This window comes from Asparagus officinalis, chromosome 1 (genome assembly GCF_001876935.1).
Source record: "Asparagus officinalis chromosome 1, Aspof.V1, whole genome shotgun sequence".
NCBI lineage: Eukaryota > Viridiplantae > Streptophyta > Magnoliopsida > Asparagales > Asparagaceae > Asparagus > Asparagus officinalis.
The window spans coordinates 85,949,282-85,973,536 of NC_033794.1; the positions used below are offsets into that span (position 1 = coordinate 85,949,282).

General features: G+C 36.7%; 3 protein-coding genes across 6 annotated transcripts; 2 read left to right on the forward strand and 1 right to left on the reverse strand.

Annotated features, from left to right (window-relative positions):
* LOC109827068 (ras-related protein RABA5a) lies at positions 7,785-15,041 on the forward strand. 2 transcript variants are annotated; one of them, XM_020394035.1, is made up of 3 exons: positions 7,785-7,919; positions 12,218-12,620; positions 14,478-15,041. In XM_020394035.1, the coding sequence occupies exons 2-3, from the start codon at positions 12,281-12,283 to the stop codon at positions 14,798-14,800; spliced, it is 663 nt and encodes a 220-aa protein (XP_020249624.1). In that variant the 5' UTR covers positions 7,785-7,919; positions 12,218-12,280; the 3' UTR covers positions 14,801-15,041. The 2 variants fall into 2 exon arrangements, with proteins under 2 accessions (XP_020249624.1, XP_020249630.1); XM_020394041.1 differs by lacking the exon at positions 7,785-7,919 and adding an exon at positions 11,628-11,727.
* On the forward strand, positions 16,180-17,383 carry LOC109827094 (protein BRASSINAZOLE-RESISTANT 2-like). 3 transcript variants are annotated; one of them, XM_020394071.1, is made up of 2 exons: positions 16,180-16,690; positions 16,806-17,383. In XM_020394071.1, the coding sequence occupies exons 1-2, from the start codon at positions 16,316-16,318 to the stop codon at positions 16,830-16,832; spliced, it is 402 nt and encodes a 133-aa protein (XP_020249660.1). In that variant the 5' UTR covers positions 16,180-16,315; the 3' UTR covers positions 16,833-17,383. The 3 variants fall into 3 exon arrangements, with proteins under 3 accessions (XP_020249660.1, XP_020249652.1, XP_020249645.1); XM_020394063.1 differs by having other exon boundaries at positions 16,995-17,383; XM_020394056.1 differs by having other exon boundaries at positions 17,033-17,383.
* LOC109827085 lies at positions 17,326-21,139 on the reverse strand. The gene is made up of 2 exons (XM_020394048.1): positions 20,922-21,139; positions 17,326-20,794 (listed from the first exon to the last, which is right to left on the reverse strand). The coding sequence occupies exon 2, from the start codon at positions 20,654-20,656 to the stop codon at positions 17,465-17,467; it is 3,192 nt and encodes a 1,063-aa protein (XP_020249637.1). The 5' UTR covers positions 20,657-20,794; positions 20,922-21,139; the 3' UTR covers positions 17,326-17,464.

Genomic DNA, 24,255 nt, shown 5'->3' on the forward strand with positions numbered 1-24,255 from the left:
TACATATTTTCGTTTAGCTGCAAATCATATGACAAATTAATCATATAATTGTACCAAGGCAAAAATTATGTGTTATGAACTTTCATGAAAAAATATAAACTTCATGGTTCTCGAGTTGGTGCATTCCAATTGCATCCATAGATTTAGTTGCAAGTACAAAACAGGCCTGGACTGTATAACATGTAGGTTTCAGAAATCAAACACTCCAGAGGTTGCATTTATCATTTTGGAGGTAAAAAAATTAGTGCATCACCAAAAATTATTACATCACCAAAAATCACTTTAAATCCCTACAAACAGATCTTACACAGTGTAAGAAATAGATGTAAACAAGCAGGCTACACCCTTTATCGGTTGCATTTATCAACTAGATAGCATAATTAGGATACTCAACTAGATAGCATAAGAAATAGATCATGAACTGGCTGTCACTAATAATTCCCCAAAGTAGGATTAATATAATCAAACCCTTTCAAATCCACAATCATCACTTGCTAGACCATCACAAATAGAATTTCAACGCAATTAATTCAACAACAAATTCACAGCAGAAACTCCTAACCTCAAAAACAAAGTTGACCTCAAATGAAATTTTAAACCCCTGCAAGCACACAGATAAACCCAAAAGAAACTCCTAACCTCAAATGAAATTTTAAAAATAGTAAACAAAGTCTATAAGCAAGCAGAAACCAGTTTTATCACCGTCCTCCTCTATGTTTGTTGATTTTTTTCTTAATTAACTAGGTCAATCTAGAGAGGGATTAAGAGGGATAAGCTGAAATTTTACCTGACAGGGAAATCGGGGCTGGGGTTGGCGGCTCGATCTCGCGGTTGTTGATTTGGGAGGAGGACGGGGGGAGGGGAGATCTCGCGGCGGCTTGGTCGGCTCGAGAGAGGGATCAAGATGGAACTCACGGCGGCTTGGTCGGCTCGATCTCGCGGAAGAGATGAGAAGGAGGGAAGGGGGGCTGGTGGTGGCGCACACAGAACGGGGGGCTGGAGGCTCTCAAAAGGCGGCGGCTCAGAGGGGACTCGCGGCGGAGAACTCGCTGCAGATTTGAGAGCGGCTCAGAGGGGAATCAAAGAGGGCTTGGAGCGGAGATCCCTCGCGGCGGCTTCGATTTGGGGCGAGGACGGGGGGAATGGATCTTCGGTTTTTTCATGCTCAGATTTGAGAGAGATTTGGGGAGAAGATAGAGATTTGATGAGAGAGAGAGAGAAGGTCAGGGCGGAAGGGATAATGAAGGGGGTTTTTTCCGAAAAACCACCTGGCAGGCGCACGAAAACGGAGAGGCTGGGGGCAAGCTCATACACCAGTTTCATCTCCTCTCCTCTCTCTCGATCTCTCTCTATGATATATATATATATATATATATATCATATATAATTATATATATATATATATATATATACTAAATATATATATATATATACACCAAACACAACACACACACACCACACACACACACACCACACACAACCACATATATATATATAAATATTATATATATAGTATATATACTATATATATATAAGTACGCAAAACTATGTGTTAAACTTAAGTGGATAGCATAAAAAGTTTATCCAACAACTTTTTAGCCACCTCCATACATTGGCTAAGGGGATCCTTGCATGATATGAATATGTTTTTTATTATTAATGAAATGAGTGGATAGAAAGTTTGGTGGATATAACTTAAGTTGATAGGAAGTCTTACTATAATATGTAATATATATATATATAATCATATATATATATACATACTATATTATATATATATATTATAATCATTATATTATATATAATATATATATAAGTATATATATATATATATATATATAGTATATAATATAACTATATATAGTATCATATAGATATTAAGAGAATTAATTAATGGGTATCTCTTCGTCATAGGAAGGGGATTTTCTCTTTGACGCAACCGCACTACGTAGTAAGGGCACATCCCCACCAATCCCTATATAAGTACGAGAAGTGTGTGTGAGTTGTGGGAGATTTGTGCCTACTGTTCATTGAAGGATGGTGAGGATTGTGCCACATAGGGCGACAAGGAGGAAAAATCCCCTCATATGACAAGGATACCCATTAATCTCCTCTCCATCCTCACTCTCGATGCTCGAATGCATCACTCCTCTCCTTCTCTATATATATATATATATGATATATATATGATATATGATATATATATATATATGATATATATATATATATTATATATATATAGTATATATATATATATATATATTATATATATATATATATATATATGGTATGCTGGTACCAAAGCACCACAAAAAGTTATGCTGGTAGTGAAGGTGGCATAATCCCCTTCACCTCATTCAAATGATTGTAATATCCCGCATGCACTCCTCAAACAGCATGTGAACTGTGGTCCCCCATCTTGAAATGAGTGAGGGGATTATCCCACCTCACTGAACCAACGCATAAAATTTGTGCTTGATAGCCAAGCATACCCATATTCGCTCATATATATATATAACTATATATATATTATAATATACCTATATATATTATTACAGTATATATATATATATATATATATATATCATATACTACTATATGGGAAAATGTGAATCTAAAGGTGACACCCTAGGCTCGCGCAACCGTAAGGATCGCCGGCCTAAAATACACATTATTCTCTTAATATTTTTTACAGATCCGCTCCGTTGAATTTGATCTAGCAGCTTCTTAAACTCAAACACAACTAATTTTGGCGATGAACCCGTCAATCGTTGACCCTTGCATCATCCCCGCGTAAATTTTAACGGGATTTCGAATGAATAGTAGAACTTTTGGACGACTCAGGACGAATGATGCAAAACATGATGGGGTTCAACCCAAAAATTAGTGTGTTTGAGTTAAGAAGGCATGTAGATGCAAGTTAATCACGGAGCGGATCGTAAAAAAATCATTAGGGAAATGATGTGATGTTTAGGCCGCGTCCTTAGTGGGAGGGCTAGGGTCCACCCTTTCAAGATTCACTTTTCCGTTATTATATATATATATAGTATATATATATATATATCATATAATATATATCATATATATCTATAATTATATATATATAGTATAATATATAATATATATATATATATATATATATATATATATATGAGATTAATGACAGTAATCCTTGTCAATAGAGGGGATTATACCTCCTTGAACGCCTCTAAAATCAAGCATGATTGAGTGATATTATGGATGATCCGCTCCGTGAACTTGATCTACATATTTTAAAACCCTAACACACCAAGTGTAGGTGAATCCGTCGTCGTTTGACCCTCCATCGAGCATGTGAAAAGTTCTATTCATGTCAAAAACCGTTAAAGATTATAAATACGAGTGGATGAAGGGTCAAAAACGACGACGGGTTCACCAAAACCTTGGTGGTTGGGGTTTTAGAATCATGTAGATCAAGTTCAAGCGAACGCATAATCCACAATGTCGGCTCAATCATGTGAATTTTATTTTTTAGAGGCGTCAATGAGGAAATCCCGCTGCCTGATGACAAGGATACCTCATTAATATATCATTATATATAATATATATATATATATAATATATCATATATATATATATATAAATAACATGGGTATGCTTGGTAGTTGGAGTTGTCTCATTCCGCATCCACTTCATCTCATTCCCGAACCACGTTCCAAACCCATGTGAATGTGGGGCCTCAAAATTGGCAATGAGTCGAGGAAAATATGTCATCTCACTACAAGGCATACACCATTTTTCTCATATATATATATATAATATATATCATATATATATACTATATATACTATATACTATACTATATCATATATATATATATATATATATACACATCCAATTTTCCATGACGTGCTCATCTCCTTTGCAGATTTGAGATGGATATAAGGTAAATTTTATGTTTAATGGCCTTTAATAATAATTTTTATGATGAAATATATTACATTCATATTTAGGGATCATGAAATCAAATAATGCTATTATAGGCTTATCTTTGTCCGTGTCATAAAGAATTAATCTTTTTTCATAGACATGTTCCCAAATAAAGTCACACATAGAGCCATGCCACTCTATAGTAAAAAGAAAATAATATCGATTTTAATTTTTTTCTTAAGCTATGATAAGTAAGTATCATTTGTATATATTTTGTCCACTATAGTAATTTATCACCTTTTATCTGGCTTGTTAAGTAAGTATCATGTGTATACCTTTTGTTAATTTTATGCGCTCTTGTCTGGTTTGTTATATCTCGTAATATTGTTGATCAACAAGTTCACGTTAGTTGCTATTGCAAGATCATTTGAATGTAATTTTATAATAAGTTTATGATTCCTTCAGTATTTGAAAAATAAAATATGAAATTTTATAAGTACTTACTAATATTTCTTGTATCTTCTATGAAAAATACTTCTTTGATTGGAACAAAATTGTTTAATTATCTTCTTCAATAGAAAATCAATTAGTACTTCTTTGATAGATATGTGTCTTATTAATATCAATTCAAGAGATTCATGTTCACTTTTTTATTTAAAATGAAAACAACTAGATCTTTTTGAAGGATATCTCTGAACTTTTTAATAGTTTCTTCATACATAATTCATTGTATTTTTTTACCATGTGAATATTATTAACATCAAAGAATTTTTTTTTAAACCAATGAATATCATTAGCATCAGAGAATAATTGTTTATAAAATATAATCAATTAATGCTAAGCTATTATATTATAGTCTTTTATTATTTTTAAGTGATTTAGTTTTCTATCAATTAACACTACTTCTTTTTTGATACTCCAACTTATGAGTAAAACTATATACAGTTACTTTTATTTAGGCAATGATATTAAATTTTAATTTGTCAATATATTTTTTAAATTTCATTGTGTTTTTTTTGTACTTTTGATCTTTTGAGGGCATTTCTATGATTTTAAAACTTTGAGGGTGCTAATTGTAAATTTTAAACTTTAGAGGGCTAATACTAACTTTATGTTTGTTGTTTTAATTTTAAAAAATTAGGATGTTTTGTGTAATTTCGAATTATTGAGGGCATTTTGTGCAATTTTGAAAGTTTTTAGTTTGTTGACGATAATTCATGTATTATAGTATGTTAGCTACTTATTATTTCTTTACTTTTTTGTTATCATTTAAACTCATTGGTGTTCAGATGGTATTGTTTTTCTATATCATCTTTAAGGTTTAATTGATGAGGCAAAGAGCTTTTTACTATGGGGAAGGAGTGATCTATATTCAAGCTTGATGGTGATCCCTAGAATTCATCTATATTGTTCGCAAGTTTTGAGGGTTTTTTATAATTTAAACTTTTAAGGGTGTTTTTACAATTTTTAAAATATTAAGAGTTTTAATTGCAAATTAAAAATTCTTTGGAGGATGATGTTAAATTTTAGATTTCATGTTTGTTATTTTAAGTTTTGCTATGTGAGGGTGTTTTGTGTAATTTTGAACATCTGAGAGTTCTTTGTGCAATTTTTGAAACTTTTTGGGTTCTTTGTTATAGTTGTAATATTCCATGTAATTTATTAATCTTTTTTTAATTGTTGAACTATAGGTAATTTCATGTGGAATTATGATAGAATATAATTATGATTATAATAAATTAAGATTTAAATAAAATATTTAAAAAAATGAATGATAATATTGACCAATGAAAGCTACTTCTATAAGAAGGATAATTTATGAATTGAACTGTATAAAACATATGTATATCTTTCCTAGAAAAGATGGCCCATGGGCTGAGTCTATTCAATGACATGTTTTAATTTGTTTGGCCGACGTACAAACATGAACTTGTTATGTTTTATCACTGAACTTAAAATTCAAGCAAGTAGCAATTAACTTTCTTATTCTCTACAAAATCCTAACCAGGTGAACAATGATAATTAAATTATTTCATCGGGAAAAATAAGATGAATGTTAAGCATGTGGCCGAATGATTCATACACACATCTATAGGTTAGATAATTTTGTAATTTAAAATTATTCATTTATTTTTCAGTTTATATTAAATATAATAAACGAAAGTTTTACATGGGCACTGTTAGGATAATCTAGTGCCCCCCCACCCCACCCACCCACCAAAAAAAAAAACTACCTCCCTCTTGCCCTCCCCATCAGCGTTTACATGATACCATAAAATTCAAATCAAATCGTTTGCATTTACATGTTTGCATGATTATCACATCGCTTTGTTAGTACTGAGGGTCCTGTCATCATTGTAAAAACTATGGGGATTAATACAACCAAATAATTGGGAGCCAAACAACTTTCATCACCCCCATCTATAAAGCTCTCAATCCTAGATATATCTTCTCTTATGCTCAAGTCTTTCATATGAGATTAGTACCTATTAATTATTGACTTGAGTGTCAAATAGTCTTTTGACGAGATCAAATCCATACCAGCACTCTTTTTGTAAAAATAGAATGTTCGATCGTCGGAGCAATAGTTGTCTGCATTTCGAGAGGGCTTGACTTCTCAACATTTATCATCACCATTGTCTTCATTATTATCGTTATCAAAGTTATGAACAGGGGCGGAGCCAGGACACAGAAGATAGTGGGGCAATAAATTATTGATCAATAAAATTTAAATACACTAAAATAAATTTATTAATACATTAATTCCAACATAAACAAAGATTATTTTCTAATTGTTCTTGACAAGATTTTATCTTATGTGATTTTTTTCTAATGGAACCTTATGCAAAATATTTAGAATATATAAAGTCTAAGATATTTTACCTTATTTTCACCGAGATCATCCTAGTTCTCTTCTAATCACATCGTCTTTTTCCCTTTTTAATTTTTCTCTTAGGTGATGGGAAAGTGATAGGAATTTTATTAGAGAGAGTTAGCATAAGAGGTATGTTGAATTAATGGATATTGGATGTTAACTAAATGGGCCTTATTAAAAGTCTATTGCAATAATAAAAACTCAATTATAAATAATATGATCCTCTATTTAAATACATATCATGATAATAATACGCATAAATTATTTAAAACTATAGATGGACTATAAAGGAATTAAATTGTAAATCAATTATAATAGCCATGTACTAGACATCAAGTGGGGGCAATTATTGTCCTAGGACTCAATGATAAATGCCATACATATGAGCAGTATATTGCAAAATGAAATTTGACTGGGCATATTTGCCCACACTGCGGAACATGCGGCTCCGCGACTAATTATGAACATATTCAAGTTTTGCTGCTAAAATTTTGTCATGTTATCTCACAGTTGCATGACCACCAATTTTTCATTTCTTATGTTAGCAAATATCATACGAAAACTTTATAATATACTATATTGGTTAATATATCAGAGATAATGTCATAAACTAAACTTTTCCATTTTGAAACAGTAAAAAATAAGATGAATAGTTGAAACTAATTTAGTAGTATGCATACGATTTAGATCATGTTCATCTTAGAATTTTAGAATCATTTATTTTTCAGTTTTACGTCATTAATGTAATAAATTAAATATTTGAATAGGAACATATGTATATATTATAGTAGTATGCATACGATTTAGATCATGTTCATCTTAGAATTTTAGAATCATTTATTTTTCAGTTTTACGTCATTAATGTAATAAATTAAATATTTGAATAGGAACATATGTATATATTATAGTACTAAAGAAAATATTTCAGAAAAGCACTCATATTCCTTTCTGTTTCGAAACGTAAAAGAAAAAATAGAAACAGAAGAGAGTCGAAGAGACCCAAAAAAAAAAAAAAAAAAAAAATCCCAGCTCACAAGCTCTGAACAAAAGAAAAGAATCCAGAAGCCAGAGCTCGGTCGCTCTCTCTCTCTCTCTCTTCTCGTCAGGCTTCCATTCCCAAATCCAGAAGCCAAAGGTGAGTTTTTTAGGGTTTCTCTTTTCGATTTCATCGTCAATTTCTCCTGTATATCGCTAGATCTGTTCAAGCTTTGTTTCGATCTGTAGATCTGCTGCTCCATAGTTTTGATTTGAATTTCGAGTTAGATTTCTTTTGAGATTTATGCTGGATTCACATTCAACCGAATTCCTAATTGAATAAGCTGTTGGTGAGACTAACGAAAAAGACTTGCATTCTTTGTTCTTCTTCAATGTTTTGGATTGGGTTTGTTGCGAGGATATTTTGGTTCTGGGTACTAAATTGGGCTTTACTGTTAGGGAGAGTTCTTAAAATTTTGGCTGATTATTTCTTCTGGGTCGATTAGCACAAGAGTTGCTGTTGGCAATCTTGCTGTGTTCAAGTAATTCAGGCAAACTTTTTACTGTCCTTTTGTTTTCTTTGCTAAGTTGAAGAATGATCAATCATTGACAATCACTAGGTTGATTACTTCCAAAAACATAATGGATAGACACAACAGTGCTCTAAATGTTGGATGTTGGGGGACATGTTAGACAGAAAATTTTCATATCAGATGGTGGATACCAGGGACGTTTAGTAAACATCGGAGTGTCGTAATGGATAATGTATATACATATTATAGATGGACGTAATTGATGCGGTGGAAAAAATTGACGCGTGAAGAAAGTTGCCATCTTTTTTCATATTTAAATCGTGAAATTATCAAAAAGCTTACTAATAATTTGAAGTGTATAGTTCTAAGACTAAACTTATTCGGAGGGGAAGAGGAAGGGATTTGGGTGCTCTATAGGGAAGTGAGGAGGGAGCGGGGGAGGGAGTTTAACGGAAAACACTAACAGAGACCTATTGGTGTAACTTAAAAAAAAATTGAGGCTATTTGATGCCTTCTTAGCTTTGATTAGAGGACCGTTATGGATCAACTATAATTGTATTGCTCAATGCCTTGTTAGCTTTGCTTTGAGTCTTATTATAGGTCAGTCATAATTGTATCCCTTGATTCTCTTTTAACTGTGATTTGTGTATTCTTATAGGTCACTCATAATTGTATTTGGATTACTTTGGTTCTTTATCAAGTTCGGTTGGAGTTGCTCTATCAGCTGAAAGTGTACCAAGATTTAATGAAAATTGCCATGTGTTTTTCCACACTTAACTATGTTAAATCTGTCATATATTGTATGTGGGATGAACACTAGTTATGGAACATAACTACATACGAACATAGCATGAAAAACTACAATAACAAGGAAAAGACATCTTGTAGTGAAATGGAAAACGAGAGGAGAACGATTTAGTCTAAGGGAAATCACGATGATCATAATGACAAAATTGGCATGAGAAATGTAATACTCAATTTCTTTCTTTCTCATCATTTATCAAATTTATCCAGTTGGGAAAATCAATGTCCTCGAACTTTGAACATAAAATAATTATATAATCAAGCAGCTTACCTTATGCAACAATAACAAAGCATTTATCCGAACTTTTTGGGTTGGCTAAATGAATCCTATTATTTCATTCCATTTTTGTTATGAGCTTCCCGCTAAGTTATTTTAGGTCTACATCTAGTCTTTCAACAGTAGTTGTTAATGCATTTAGTGGCCTCCACTTTACATGATCAAATTATCTTAATTGATTCTTTCTCATTTTTTTCTCAATAGGAGCAATCTTTAATCTCCTATTAATGCACTCATTTCTTTACCTAGCCTTTTGTGTAGATCCACAAGGTCATCGTAAATTTGCAATATTCTCATTTTGCTACACTCAATTTTTTGCACATGTTGTCTTTTAATTGCCCGACTTTACGATTCATAAAGTATTGTTGGTTTTATAACTACTCTACATTTTCCTTCAATATCATTAGCACTTTCTGGTAAATAAGCCAGAAGCACTCTAAAAGCAACTTAGCTCATGCTTGTAAAATAATGCGAAAAGACAAATTAAAGCATTGAAGCCTACCTATTGAAAATGGGGATTATTCTTAAAAAAAAAGAGGCATTGCGCCATTATGAACTATGTTTTGCTAATCCTGAGCAGTTAGTCATATCTTGTTCTATAACACTTTTTTAAGCTTGCTGATGGCATGTTTTGCACTTGATCTTATCCTTGTTAATGGCATCAACTTATCTGCATCACTAAAGTTAAGGGTTCAAAATTCTTAATATAAAAGAACATTATGGTCTGCTATTTGGCCATGCTATACATGGCTCATTCCTAAACGAAGTTGCAAAACAAACTTAGTTTCTGTACCAGCTTATAACAATAATACTAGTTCTCAGTTCAGATACACGGGTACTATCTTTTTCCAGACCCCTTTACCTGGATACTAGGATCAATTGATACGGGTGTCCATGTATAGACAAATTCACTATTACATCAACTTTTTTGTTTTCTTTATCTTTGTATTCTTGTATTCATAATGTGAAAATTTTCACTTCAAGACTGAGTAGTTGGCAATCTTACTTGTAAAAGGGCTAAAGGCCCAAAAGTATTGTACAGTACTTAAGCATGCCAATGTCTGTTGGATCTATGTGGGATAAAGTTAGCTAGTGCATCCAGCCCAGGCCCAGCAATCCCATGTTCATTGGTAGGCTGCTCTGGTCAGGCTCAAACCTGAAGTAAGGTTCCTTTGAATTAGGTTACCTGAAGTAAGGTTCCTTTGAATTAGGTTTACTTTTGGAGTGTGAGCAAAGTTCTGTCGCTCAAGGAAATTAAATCTTCTTGAGCAAAGATCTGATAAGAGAGGAAGTGAGGGTGGAGACATGATATGCTCTTGTACCCCCATCGAATTGACAAGTCTAACACTGTGAGTTCAAACATTGCAGATAATACAGGCAGTAGAGCATAGGCGGTACCAAAGTGGGGTCAGGTGACCCCACTTTGGTCAAGGAGGACCAAGAACCCCTATAAGTTTGGGGGTTTCTCAAATAACTCCCTTAACTTTTAACATGTCACAAAGTCCCTCTTTAACTTTTGAAATTCTCAGTAAACCTCCTTTAGCTTCGGATTTTTTTTAACCTTAAAGGTTAAAAAAGAAACCCCTACAGGTTCACAATTTCGTGAGCAAAGTTATCTCCTTGCTTAATTTTATCCACCCACGTGAAAATTGCAGTTTAACACCGTTGAGGATTTTTTTGTGAAAGATGTTGAAAGTTGAAGGGAATTTTCAGAGAACCTCAAAATTTAAGGAGGATTTTGTGTTTGTGTAATTTGAAAGTTAAGGGGGTTATTCGAGAAATGCCCAAACTCAAGTTCATAACCAGAGAACTCATTACTAGTGATATATATTTTAAAAAATATATTTGATAGTGTTACTACTGATGCAATTATTTTTTTTTAAATATGAAAACTGATGGGATCAATTGTCTCAGTTTTTTAATTGCTAATTATGTAGTGACAACTTTCTAAAAATTCTGGATCCGCCACTGTAGTAGAGGGAACATCTCACACAAAGCCTGCCATCCTTTTGTTGACAAGTTCAGTTCCATTTTGGTCACTTGCTGCAGATGATAACATAAGGATAGAGAAATTAGCCAATACAACTGTGCACATGAATTCATTTAGGAACACTAACTTTTGCTTTTATTGGAGCGGTAATTGATTTGTTCTGTTGCAATAATTTTTAAATGGTCATCTTTTGTGTGAAAATAAGTATATAAATGAATTTGCACTGGTTTAATCTATCCTTCGAGTCTTTTTTGCTTCATGCAGACAGAGCCAGGTTGATTCCTTGGATTCTCAAGATTTTTTAGCTTTCAATTGAGAGTAGCTGAAGACGATAACCGTGTATTTTAGTGAAAAGGCTTTATTGGTAACTAGTTGTCTTAATTTTTATAAAAAATATCATCAGTTCATATTAGTTGCAAATGGCCCTTTTTATGCTTCTAGTCTATCTCTTATTTGTGAAGTATTCCAGACAAGTAGAAGTATCAATGGGGACCACTGACTGAGGCTTTTTGAGATGTTGTGTTTCAAGTTTTACTAATATCAATCATTTTAGTAAGATTTGCTGTTATTTAAGTGTTCATCTACTACTGTTGATTTATATTGTTGGTAGATGCTTTTTCTGCCTCTTTTGTACTTCAAAAATCCATTTATTTAGTAAAACCAAAGTAGAGGTTACGTCAGTAATTCTCAAATGTTGCTCTTGATGGAAGTAGCTCAGTTGCTAGCTTCACATTGTGCTTTCAATTTCAAGGTGGATACCAAAATTAATTAGCTCTATTATTCAGAATTAAGTTTCATCTAACCTCTTGTGTCTGCTTATTTACTCCTGACCTCTGTCCTTGTTTATATTTTAGAAGTGTTAGCTATGCTTTTCTAGAGAGAGCTGGACGAGGAGGAGCTATTAAGAGGGCCTAAGGATGGCATTTGATGGTGAAGAAGAACAGAGCCAGGATTATCTTTTTAAAATTGTTATGATTGGTGATTCTGCTGTGGGAAAATCAAATCTACTTGCTAGATTTGCTCGGGATGAATTCTATCCAAATTCTAAGTCCACTATAGGAGTTGAGTTTCAAACTCAGAAGATGGTCATTGATGGGAAGGAGATCAAAGCTCAGATATGGGATACTGCAGGTCAGGAGCGCTTCAGAGCCGTGACATCAGCGTATTACCGAGGCGCTGTTGGAGCTCTCCTTGTTTATGACATCAGCAGACGACAGACCTTTGAGAGCGTAAGCCGATGGCTTAATGAATTGCACAGTAAGTTTATATGTTAAAGCCTGTTCGTACATTTCTCATGCTACTGGTAAGTTTTGTGGGTTAATAGTGGATAGACCCCCCGTACTATCATCTAATTGATGATAGATCCCTGTGATGCTATTGGTGCGGATAGACCTCCGGAGTTAACTCTTTTTACTCTTTTATAAAGTCAAATAACATTCACTCAGGGAGTCTATCCAGTATCCACATTTGGGCAAATAGTATAGGGGGTCTATCTGCATGCACCAATTGAACTACAGGGAATCTATCCACAACTGGTTGATAGTACAGAGGCTCTACCCGCAACTAGCCCATTTAATTTTAAAGCAAATGTGATGCATAATTTTTATTGCTGTTTCGGAGTAGTTTCTCTGTGGTTGATCAATTCATTAAAGAAATGAAAAGTAGGTATAGGATGTTCCTGATGAGCTCATCGATGAGTGCCTTTGAAATGATCAAGATGTGTCCCTATTTTGTGGAACAATCCAAATCAAGAACTATCTCTGCATATGCCATACATATTTATCCATGTACACATGCATGTATCTGAATTGGTCACACAACAATCATCTATGAATTTGGAATTAGTATACGCTGCTTATTGCTAGTTGTTCTTTCCTCATTTCATTTATTTTTATTTTTTTCCTGTCAGTTTCACTTCCCCTTTGTAGAGGTTTGTAAGGATCACATATACTATTTTTCCTGCGAGTTAATATTAGAATTACTTGAGCGCTGATTACCAATGAATATGGAATTTGATTTTGCATGCCTCTTCATCTTATGTTGTAAACATGCATGCGCCTGAATTGATCACAAAACAGTTATTAGTATCATGCTGCTTATTCTTAGGTCTGGTTCGGTATTTTACTTAAATAAGGTTGTTGAATTGTGACCTGGATGTCATGGGTTCAAATCCTTGAAATAGTCTCTTCGCATGCGGGGGTAAGGCTGTGTACATCTGACCCTCCCCAGAGCCCACAATGGTGGGAGCCTCGTGCATTGGGCTACCCTTTTTGTGCGCGTTGGAGGGGGGGGGGGGTTGCAGCAAAGTTACCATAAACCTTTTTTATGAGAGAAACCTTTATGAACTTTTTCAAAACTGTAGAAAATACCATGAACTATTTGCAATTGTCACTAACAGAAGGTCTTGAATAAAAGGTCTATATTATCCTTATTTAAATCTACCAACGCGTAAAGGTCATAAGGTAATATTATGTAAAATATATAAAGTACAGAAGAGAAAATTGTCCCAAACAAGTACGATGCACGAGTTCATGATAATTTTCTCTAATAAAAATGTTTATGGTTGTTTTGTGCTAACACCCCAAAGTTTATGCAGTTTTGTGAAATTCACCCTTAATTCTTTCAGGTTTGAAGTCAGCTTGGCAGCTATGGCCTTCTTAATTAATTACTTCATGTAGCTTGCTTGACTTCGAGACATACTCCATATAGGACCCAATTTTGATTAGGAGATGGGATCAGAACAATGATATCAAACGCATGAAATATGGCAATTGCCAATTTAAACTATGAAATTTTGATGAGTTAATTGCTAATAGATACTATGTACTATCACTCAATTGTGGCTCTGTAGTTTTATTATTGCAGATAGAACACTAAGTGTCCTTTTTTTTTTGATGACTCCTGAGGGAAAACGAGTCAAAAAAATCACGCAGGGGTCAACCACAATTGTGCAATAGTATATGGGGTCTATTCGCAACAATTGGGTGATAGTACAGGGGTTTAGCCGCATTTAACCCAATTTTGATTGTAAGTGCAGGATAAAGTTTCTCTACAGAAGTACTCATGATAAACTCTTGTTTACTATTTAACCTTCCTCTTCATATTCTATAACAGCTCATTCCGACATGAATGTGGTGACAATTCTCGTGGGTAACAAGACAGATCTTGCAAATGATAGAGAGGTGACCACTGCTGAGGGCAAGGCTTTGGCCGAGGCCCAAGGCCTCTTTTTCATGGAGACCTCCGCTCTCGACTCCTACAATGTCAGAGCTGCCTTTCAAACTGTTGTAAAAGAGATTTACGACATATTGAGCAGAAAAGTCTTCCTGTCTCAAGAAGTCAAGAAGAACGAGTCATCTTTGGGGAGCGGTAGAGCAGTAATTTTACAGGATGATTCGAATGATGCAACTAAGAAATCTGGGTGTTGTTCTTCATAGGACCATCATTGTACACTTCTTTTCTTTTTTTTTTTAAAATTTATTTCTCAATTCTCTTGATTGCATAGTCTTTTTTTTTCATGCTTTTGTAAAGAAAACTTATGAGCAAAATATCTATCATCGATAAGCCCTGGCTGCACGTTTCGTCATTGGTTCTGTATTGGACGAGGGTCTTTGGCTGTGTTTATGTAAGTAACAGCAGTGATTTAGTAATTGTTTATCTTATATTTTTTCCCTTGAATACATAAATTATTCTATGGTTCTTGTAATGGTCTCTGAAAGCTAATTAGTTCATAAGTTTCATGGATCCTGAAGGAAAGAGTCAACGATCACTGATAACATTGCTTTAACCCTGTTTAAATGGCATGTGTTTCCAGAGTTAATTGCGGCCCCTTGCATTGTCGACCAAATTGCAGATAGGCTCCCTGTACTTCTATTGTTGCAGATAGAACCCCTGATAATCAACTCCTTCAGTTTTCCCATTTAAATTAGTTATATTAATGATCATCATGCAAGTTTGTCATAAGTAGATCAGTTTATGAAGCTCAGTATTTAACGTGGGACTAACAGGGTCTATGACTCTATCTGCAGCATTAGGAGTACGAGGGTCTATCAGCAAATTTAAGGGATTTGTTAACACTGTAGGAGTTTTTTTTTTTAATGTCTTATACCTTTTAATTTAGAAGAAAAATTAACAATGGACATTGGGTTAGAGACAGTTTTTTCTTCTTCTTTTTTTCTCCTTTTTTTATTTTTTTTATTTTTTATTTTTATTTTTAAATTCCATTGAGAATAAGACTTGAGCTTGCTTATAATTAGTTACCCATAGTATGACCAAAATGGCTGTAAGACGAAAGAATCCAACTTCGCATTGTAAAGAAAATTTGATGCCTACCTACATACCTTAATTAGATTATTACATCAGGGTACACGAGGACGACGAAAGAGAGTGGTTTATATAGAATATGACGTGTAGGAAGAGTCAAACGAATGAAAACAGAAATCATCATGCAAATGATTGGCTGTGCGCCTCCAAATCTTCCAAGTTTATGCTCTCTCTGGATTCAGAGACGGCCCTTTTCGCCAAATCTAGCACCGAGCAATCCAGGTAAGCTTCACCTATATATTTTTCTAGTGAAGTGTAGGGTCTTTACTTGCTGAAGACGCTGCCAAAAGCTGATGATGAAAGCCATCAAACCCTGCTCCAACTATGCTGTTGATAGAGAATATTTAGTTTTCAGTTTGTGGAAAGATGAAGACAAGCACACCGAGCCCTCAATTTTATTTAGGCTTAATTGCAGATACCCCCCCTTTGTACTCTAGGAGTTTCCGCTTGGTACCCTAAACTTTTAGCCGCTTTGATTCTCTGATCCCAAAAACAAAAGTTATCTCTATGTTAGTGTTGCAGAGAGACCCTTATTTTCTTATCAGTGTTGATATTAATATCGAATAATTGGATAAAAGGGGAAAAGAAATGTGAAGTTCAGGGTGCATCTGCAATTAACCCCTGCGTGCATGCCTCTCATCTATATGTACATACATGCGTTGGTAAACGATATCAAAGTGTGGAGACACCCTACGGAGATGGAGAGAAATGTGACGGTTAAGAGAAAGGGATGCATCAAGCTCACCAAAGGAGATTGGGTAGTGAGAAGGAAAGGCAAAGGTGGTGTAATATCGATATCGAGGCGTCGACCGTCGGACAGGGAAAGGGAGGCCAACAGGCTCCGGGAGCAGCGTCGCCGGAGGATCGCCAACAAAATTTACTCCGGGCTCCGTGCGCAAGGAGGGTTTCGCCTCCCGAAGCACCCGGACCGAAATGACATCCTCATTGCTCTATGTGAGCAGGCAGGGTATCAGGTTGAAGAAGATGGCTCTGTCTCTCGCAAGGTACGGACATATGTCCTTCATTTTCTGTTCATATTTTTTTAGGGTTAATTGAACATAGCCCCCCTGTGGTACTGTTGTTTTGAACTTACTGAACCCTGTAATTTTATTGTCGCAGATAGATCCCGGCTTAAGTTTTTATTAGCACTTTTACCCTGAGATAGGTTCACTAATTTCATTCAGGGAAATGTCCGCTAAATTTAACCCAGGGTTCTATCTGGAACAACGAAACTACAGGAGTTGTAAGTTCCAAAAAGCAATGCTGCAGGGTCTATGTGCAATTAACCCTATTTTTATGGTCTTATAGAGATCTCAAAGACGCAGCTTTTCTTTTTCTGGGAACAGAAGTTGAACTCCTTTGAAGAAACAAGCGAGAATGGAGACAAGAGAAGCTTGAAGGAGGCTTCACTGAGCTATGAGATAGAAGTGCAACCAGAGTTGGAAGAAGAGCAGCTTTCACTTGATTTAACTCTATCATATAAATATATGTAAGAGATAAATAAGATGAAAGTTCCTCATTTCTATAACATAGTTCAATGATAACTTGTTAGCTCTGAAGCAATTTGATATGTGCTCTGTACGAAACAATATGATCTTGACTTGAGTCAGTAATGAATTTGGAAAATTTAAGATAGTAATTGTGTGAATACTGTGTTTATTCAAAAACTCGAACGCTACACCTCATCAACAGAAAAATACGAAATACAACCATATTACTAGATGTAAGAAACATTTCCAAGAACAAATCAGGGAAATGTAACCTCACATAAGAAGCCATTACTCTTCATTTTTCTCCAAAGTATCATGTGTTGAAGTTTCGCTCACACCAGAGACGAGCTCTGCTTCAAATGACACTGAGGGTAGCCTCTCATAAACCCTAGAACCTAAAGGCAAAAGTTTCTTCTGCCCAACTCTCAAATTCTCGCTAAGTTTCTGATAGTTCCATCTCTGCTGAACATATACAATAGCAGCAAACACAATGGCAGTCACTGGAATAGCGATATCTCCAAACATTGAGTAGAAATCCAGGCTCGGGTTCACAAACTCATACTGTTCTGAGAAGTAAGGATTGAAATCTGGAGCTCTGATGTAATCATAAACATGTGGAAGAATTCTAACTATCGTGATTCCAAAATAATAGGCTTTTCGAAGAGGTTTACCGTCAATCTGCCATAAAAAGTTACCAATGATCTGAGGAAGGAGAAAAAAATCTTGAACAAGGCCAACATATTCCTCAAGTTGCATTCCCCATTCATGTAGTTTATGGCTATTTCCTCTTGAATCAATGTATGCTGCTGGCTTTATCGGTCTCTTAGAGGTATTAACACCGTGAACAATAATAACCACTGAAAACCCAATAAGATGAATAACAAAGCTAATGAGAAGTATTCTTTTATCATTTGGTACGCGCCATGGTTCTAATGGACTGCGAGTGAGTAATCTGATACGAGATTTCCATACTTTTTGGCCAAGCCTCAGTGTGAGAAGAAATGCAATTAGTACCATTATCTTTACAATATAGTCCACAACCTCAAACCACTGATTCTTCTCAAGCTCATAGGATGGAGTCTCATAAGGCTCAGATGAAATTCTTGCAAAGAGGGCCTCAGCTCCGGTGATCAACGGAATGCTGTAGCCTAGAGCTTGAACGCCAAGCATGACGAGAGATATAAAAGGGATTAAGCCCGTGTTTACTCTTACATAGAACAATTGGCTCAATATGCAAGCAATCACCAGTGACAATGTAAGAATACGAAGAAAACCCTCTACTCCCCTCCTAGAGAGTATATCTTCCCTCTGTTCCCTGTACAGAATTGGCAATGTCTGGAGCTTAATTTGGCTGAAATGGAGAGGATCATCCTCGGTCCTTCGGCTGGTGATCAATACCTTTGCTGTAGGATTCATGAGCCATCGTGCAGTTGTCGGTGGATACTCTATCTTCACTTCAATCAAACAATCAAGTCCATCTTCGAGATCCATGCTCTCAAAGAGAATTTTCCAAGAGGCCCGAACATCTCTGCAACCAATTAAATACATTCTTCCATCAACTGGATTATATAAGCCCTCAAGGTACAGAAGTGACACATTCTTGTAAGGCTCTCCAGAGAGTGTGAGCTCTGCCGACACATTGAGAAGTAGTTGCCTCTCGGTAGATGTATCCTTAGAAGGAGATTGAACAGATACGGGTGAAATTGATTCGTTGTGGTATGCCCAATAACGCCCAAATAATGAACCAAGAGAGAGTAATTCCAGCTGTAAAAATGGCTTCACCGTTCGTTCATTTGGTAATGGATCAGGAACTGCAGGAACATGAAGTGTGAGATCATCTGAGAGATTTGAGAGGTTGACTAATTCATCGCTATCTCCCCCCATCTTCGGATAACTAAGAAGAGATTTCTTGATGGTACTCGCGAAATCGAAGGGCTCACTCCTCTCTAGAAAAGCACCAGCAAGCTTTATCTTTGAGTACTTGTACGTACTAAGAGGTGAAATACCACCATACTTATTCCACAGTTGCATAGGATGCACTGACCTTTCGAATGACAAAGGGTAGTGTGATTCATTCAGCGTGTTGCTGATGTGTGAAATTTTTCCAAATATGATATTTCTTTGGTTTATAGAGAAGGATGATGGAATATATAAACATATTCGAGAGTTGCATTTTGCATCGCCGAGCCCAAGGCAACCAACCATACAAAGCTGGCCAGCTGAAGAAACCCATATTCCTTCTGCCGAAAGAGTCATATTGCTAAGCCCTGTTCTTTGTGATGCCAAGAACTGACTCTCCCATGGAGGAATGGCTCTGAACACAGCAGAAACCCTAGCGGAGCTTATATTTCTTGGTCCACTCCTCCTCGGTTCACACCTCATATCTTGCATAATCAGCCCAACATTAGCAAACCCTCCATCTGTTGCTTTAATCTCTCTCTCAGATGCAAAAGGCCCCAACTTGCTGCAATATTCATCGGTGGAATTACAGTTCCAGTTGGGCAAAACATTGAAGACTTCTCCAGTGACAAACTGTTCAAGAATGCCACACAATCCAACCCCTTTATAAATCTCAGACTGGGTATCACCATCAACGATATTGTCTCGATAAGGGTAAGGGCTACAAGCCTTTGCGACGATCTTTGCAGAACCAAACTCATAGTTTGTATATACACCCAATTGAGAAGAGAAATGGAGCTTATCGAAGAACTTGGTACTAGACCTCTCATTGAGACTACTCATCTCGCCACTCACGCCTCTAGTGGTAAGTGTGAAGGTCTTCGGGTAACGAATAACAAGCAAAATTTGATCATCTTGTGAAAGAGAAGGCTGGAAATTGTTCTTTCCCAATTCCTTCACCCACGGCCATGGATCTTTAGAATCCTCATCGCGAGAAGGGAGCATTGCGTTTCCAAGCAAACATAGAACTCTCTCACCACCATTTTCCTCAGATTCAACATAGACTCCCTCAAATAAAATTCTAAGCTCAGAGCTCCCAGGCCAAATTCGGAATTCAGGGAAGAGATAATGAACTAAATCGGGAGCGGTGCCATTCCTAGAAATCCCTAGACCTAATGAACCACTAACATTGATGGAAATTTGTGAATGGGGCATTACATCAACATGAGTGAGCTGAAAGCTCGAAAGGTAGATAGGGTTGGGATCACTGCCATTAAATGGCATCAAAGGAGCATCGCCAGAGTCTTGTCTCCAGTCTCCTTTGTCGAAGGAAAGCTCTGGTTTGAATGAAGTAATTCTATTAACATCAAACCTGATGTTGGATGCCGATGAAAGGATTGGTTTACAGGCTTTCTCCACCTCGGAGAATCGAGCATAGGTATGGATCATAGAAGGGTCTTCTTCTTCTTCTAGCGATGAAGAAATTGGCGTAGATTGGTACATTTGGTATGAGGATGTGAGTGTGAAGATCATGAACAAGCTAACTGCAGCAACGTTCAGAGCTACAGGAACGATCCCCATTGCTAAATATTGTATGAACAGTTGCAAAATTAGCAATTAGGGCTCAATAACAAGAATTGGGTTTTGTGGGGAACATGTAAACATGAGTAAAATTAGCAAGATCCCAGCTCATCACTCAAAATTTTGAGTACCTATCTGCTAAAGAAGTGAGAATGAACAAGACCCAGTTACAAAACAACTCAAAATTCCGTATATTGTAGATTTCAACAGAAATAGGAGCAACATTAGAGGAGTGCATAAATGAAGGGAGAATGGAAATGCTTACAGAAATTTTCCTGCTCCGAATTCACCTTTTTTGAGCGAAAGAAGAGGCTGAGATGAGAATCTCAATGTTTTGGTAGTAAGAACTTGAGATTGGGAGGCTGATAGAAAAAGTATGGAAGATCTCTCATCTATGGGTGCTTCTCTATTGACTTTGGAGTAGACTTTGACATTGTGGGAAAATGGGCAAAGAGTTGAGAAAATGCGAATGGTTGAGGGTGCCCCACTGATTTTTTGCGGGATTTACACGTAGCTCCAAGGACAATTTCTTCTTTAACCGATCAGCGATCAGAGAGTTTTTTTTTCTTTTACAGGTTTGGTTTCGGGTTTTAGTTGTTGGGCTTTTGGGTTTTGGGTCGGGTTGGGGAGTTGGTATTTATACCAACTCAACCCAGGAGAGATCTCCTCAGCCCCAAACGTAAACCCTAGCCCCCCTCTCTTCTTCCTCAAAACCCTAACCTGGTTTTGGTGATCTGGGAGCAGATTAGGAGATTTTCAGCGGGATCTGGGATTTCCAGCAAAGGGATCAACCTATTTCAGATCTAGGGCTTCCCTCAGCACCCAAGGCGAGTAATTTCTCGCCCAACCCCCACCCCTTTTGGTTTAAACATCAAGAACTGAGTTTTTTTATTGGATTTATGGAGCCAAATTCGTATCTTTGTTTAGCTAATAGTTTACTATAGCCTAGAATATGGGTTTGGGGCTTAATATGTTGTCAAAACTCACCCATGCCCTGTTAAAGAAGATCTAGATCTGAGTTTTTGCCTAAAAGAGTTTCAAACATCTTTACAGCTTTTAAAACGATTTGGATTTGTTTCTCATTGATTTAAGATCTTGAAAATATAGATTTCAAACTTTGGTTTTGGTTGTGTATTTTCAGTATGATCCCATTTTTTATCAAATACCCATGTTATCGAAATCTTTGGTTCCAGGTTTTAGCAGCTGACAGAACCCAGGTAGGGTTCTGTTCGCTCGGCGGTCGACCGACGCGGTCGACCGCTGAGCTCGAGTCAGGGCTTCGGTCGACCGCGTCATTTATTCGGTCGACCGCTATTTGATTTCGGTCGACCGCGTCATTTTTCGGTCGACCGCGATGTCTGGTCGGTCGACCGATATTCCTGGCGGTCGACCGTCCTGATTTGTATCAGAGTTCGGTCGACCGTATCGGTCGCCCGCCGACCCCTCTGTTGCAGATTTCCAGTTTTGCTGTATTTGGATATTTTCACTCCTATTTGGGGGTTTGTTTGGATTATCTGACCATGGTAATTGATCCCACTACGTGTCCATGCATGATAGGTGACCTGGGGTGTAAATTTGGGACTTATAAATTATTTTGGTTATGAGATAAATGAGCAAATTTCACTACATGAGAGAAAGCACTCTTTTATTGTTCCACAGTCCTCGTGTTGGACTATACATACTTGTGGCGGCCTTATGCAAATCCCTACAGTCCTCGTGTTGGACTATAATCCATAAGAAGTCCTCGTGTTGGACTATAATCCCTCTCAGTCCTCGTGTTGGACAACTGCCATTTATTCCATGAGTTTGGAAAACTACGATAGTTGGACCTTGCATCGGACATGGTTCTTCTTCCTGCGTGTGATTATTGTACCACATTTCACAACATACTGATTATGCAAATTTTGTACCACACTTATGAAGGTATTGACACAACATTTATGTAATAAATATTGTGATAGTTACGTTGACTATATCACCACACTGTAATTATGCTCTGGTGTTTGCTGTATTTCTTTTATTATTATTTCTGTACTAGAACCTCGGGTTTGGTGTTTAGAGATTTACAATTTGAGATACAAGGTATATACATGAGGGTTTCCTTGTTTGGATTATTTCGCTCGACGTACCTATGCTCGTGTTGTAAATTTCTAAATACTAAAACCCTCTTTAGTAGGATCAATGATTTTAGATCTATTATATATTATCTGTATTTTCATATACAACGAGCCCTGTCCCCTTGGGGTTGGTTGTGATGTTACTCGCTAGCGCTTTGACGCTCGTTGCCCCTCCCCCTTTCAGGTCACGAGCCAGGAGCACGGAGAGCCGCAGGTTGATAGCGGACCACATTAGTGTTCAGCTTTACTTTCTAGCTATGTATTATTTTCTTTGGTCTCCACTGTAGTGAGGTTAGACATTTGAGGGTATTATTCTAGAAGTTGTAAAGGCTGTGAGCCTTATTTCCTTATTGTCAGATATTTGTATTTGAGACTTATCAAGTATTTCAGTTTATCTACTCAGATCTTGACTATGTACTTCTATGTTGTTGGATGATGAGATATTTATGTGACTATTATCATTTCATCAGTATTCCTCGTAATGTCTTTTACCTGTTTTGTACCTACACCAGTTGTTGACTCTACTAGATAGATGTTAATTGTGATGGTGAAACATGTTATTGCACGGTGTGGTGCATAGCAGGTTTGACATCCTAGGTTTCACCTCGGACTGCAGCCTTGTGTGAACCCAGGGGCGTCACAGTTGGTATCAGAGCTCTAGTTCCAGTATCCTTAGGATCATCCTGTGTCGAGTCGTGGAGCTAGGATAGAGTTTCCTAGGATTCATGTATAGAGTCCGTAAGGATTTCCTAGTATGAGTGAGGACGATATATGCATATATCTCAAAATTTGAGAATTTTTTTTTGACAACTATTTTTGTATAAGTTTAAAGTATTTGTGCAAATACTATATGTTGTGAAAATTGTATTGTGATACGCTATTTATAGAAGTCTATTTTGACTCATAAACTCTTATTTTCTTACGAGCAGAGAGATGGCAGGATGTGGTAGACCTCGTACCAGGAGAGCTACCCAGGCAGAGTCACAGCAGACTCCATCCGAGCAGCAGCCAGCTCAGTCCGAGCCTCAGCAGGCACCACCCGAGCCGCAGCAGGCTCCTCAGTACTTGGTGGATCTTATGGCTCCTCTCATTGCCAGGATGACGGCCATTGAGGACTTGGTGACGACTCATATAGCACCACGAACACCACCACCACCGGTAGCACAGCAGCAGGGGATTCCTGCCGTTCCTGTCAGAGAGAGACCCCCAGAGGTCACGCCTACAGCCATTCCCCTAGCAGTTCCAGACAGGACCACCGAGCAGGAGACTTGGCTCCGTATGGTTGAGAGGTACCAGAAGATGAGAGCACCCGAGTTTCAGGGATCACCAGACCCTCTGGCAGCCCATAAGTGGAAGGAGGATGTGAGCAACATACTTAATATACTCGGTGTGGATTCAGTTCAGAAGCAGAGACTGGCATCCTACAGCCTGAAGGGAGATGCCGGGAGGTGGTACCGACTCCAGTTCACTCCAGAGCAGAGG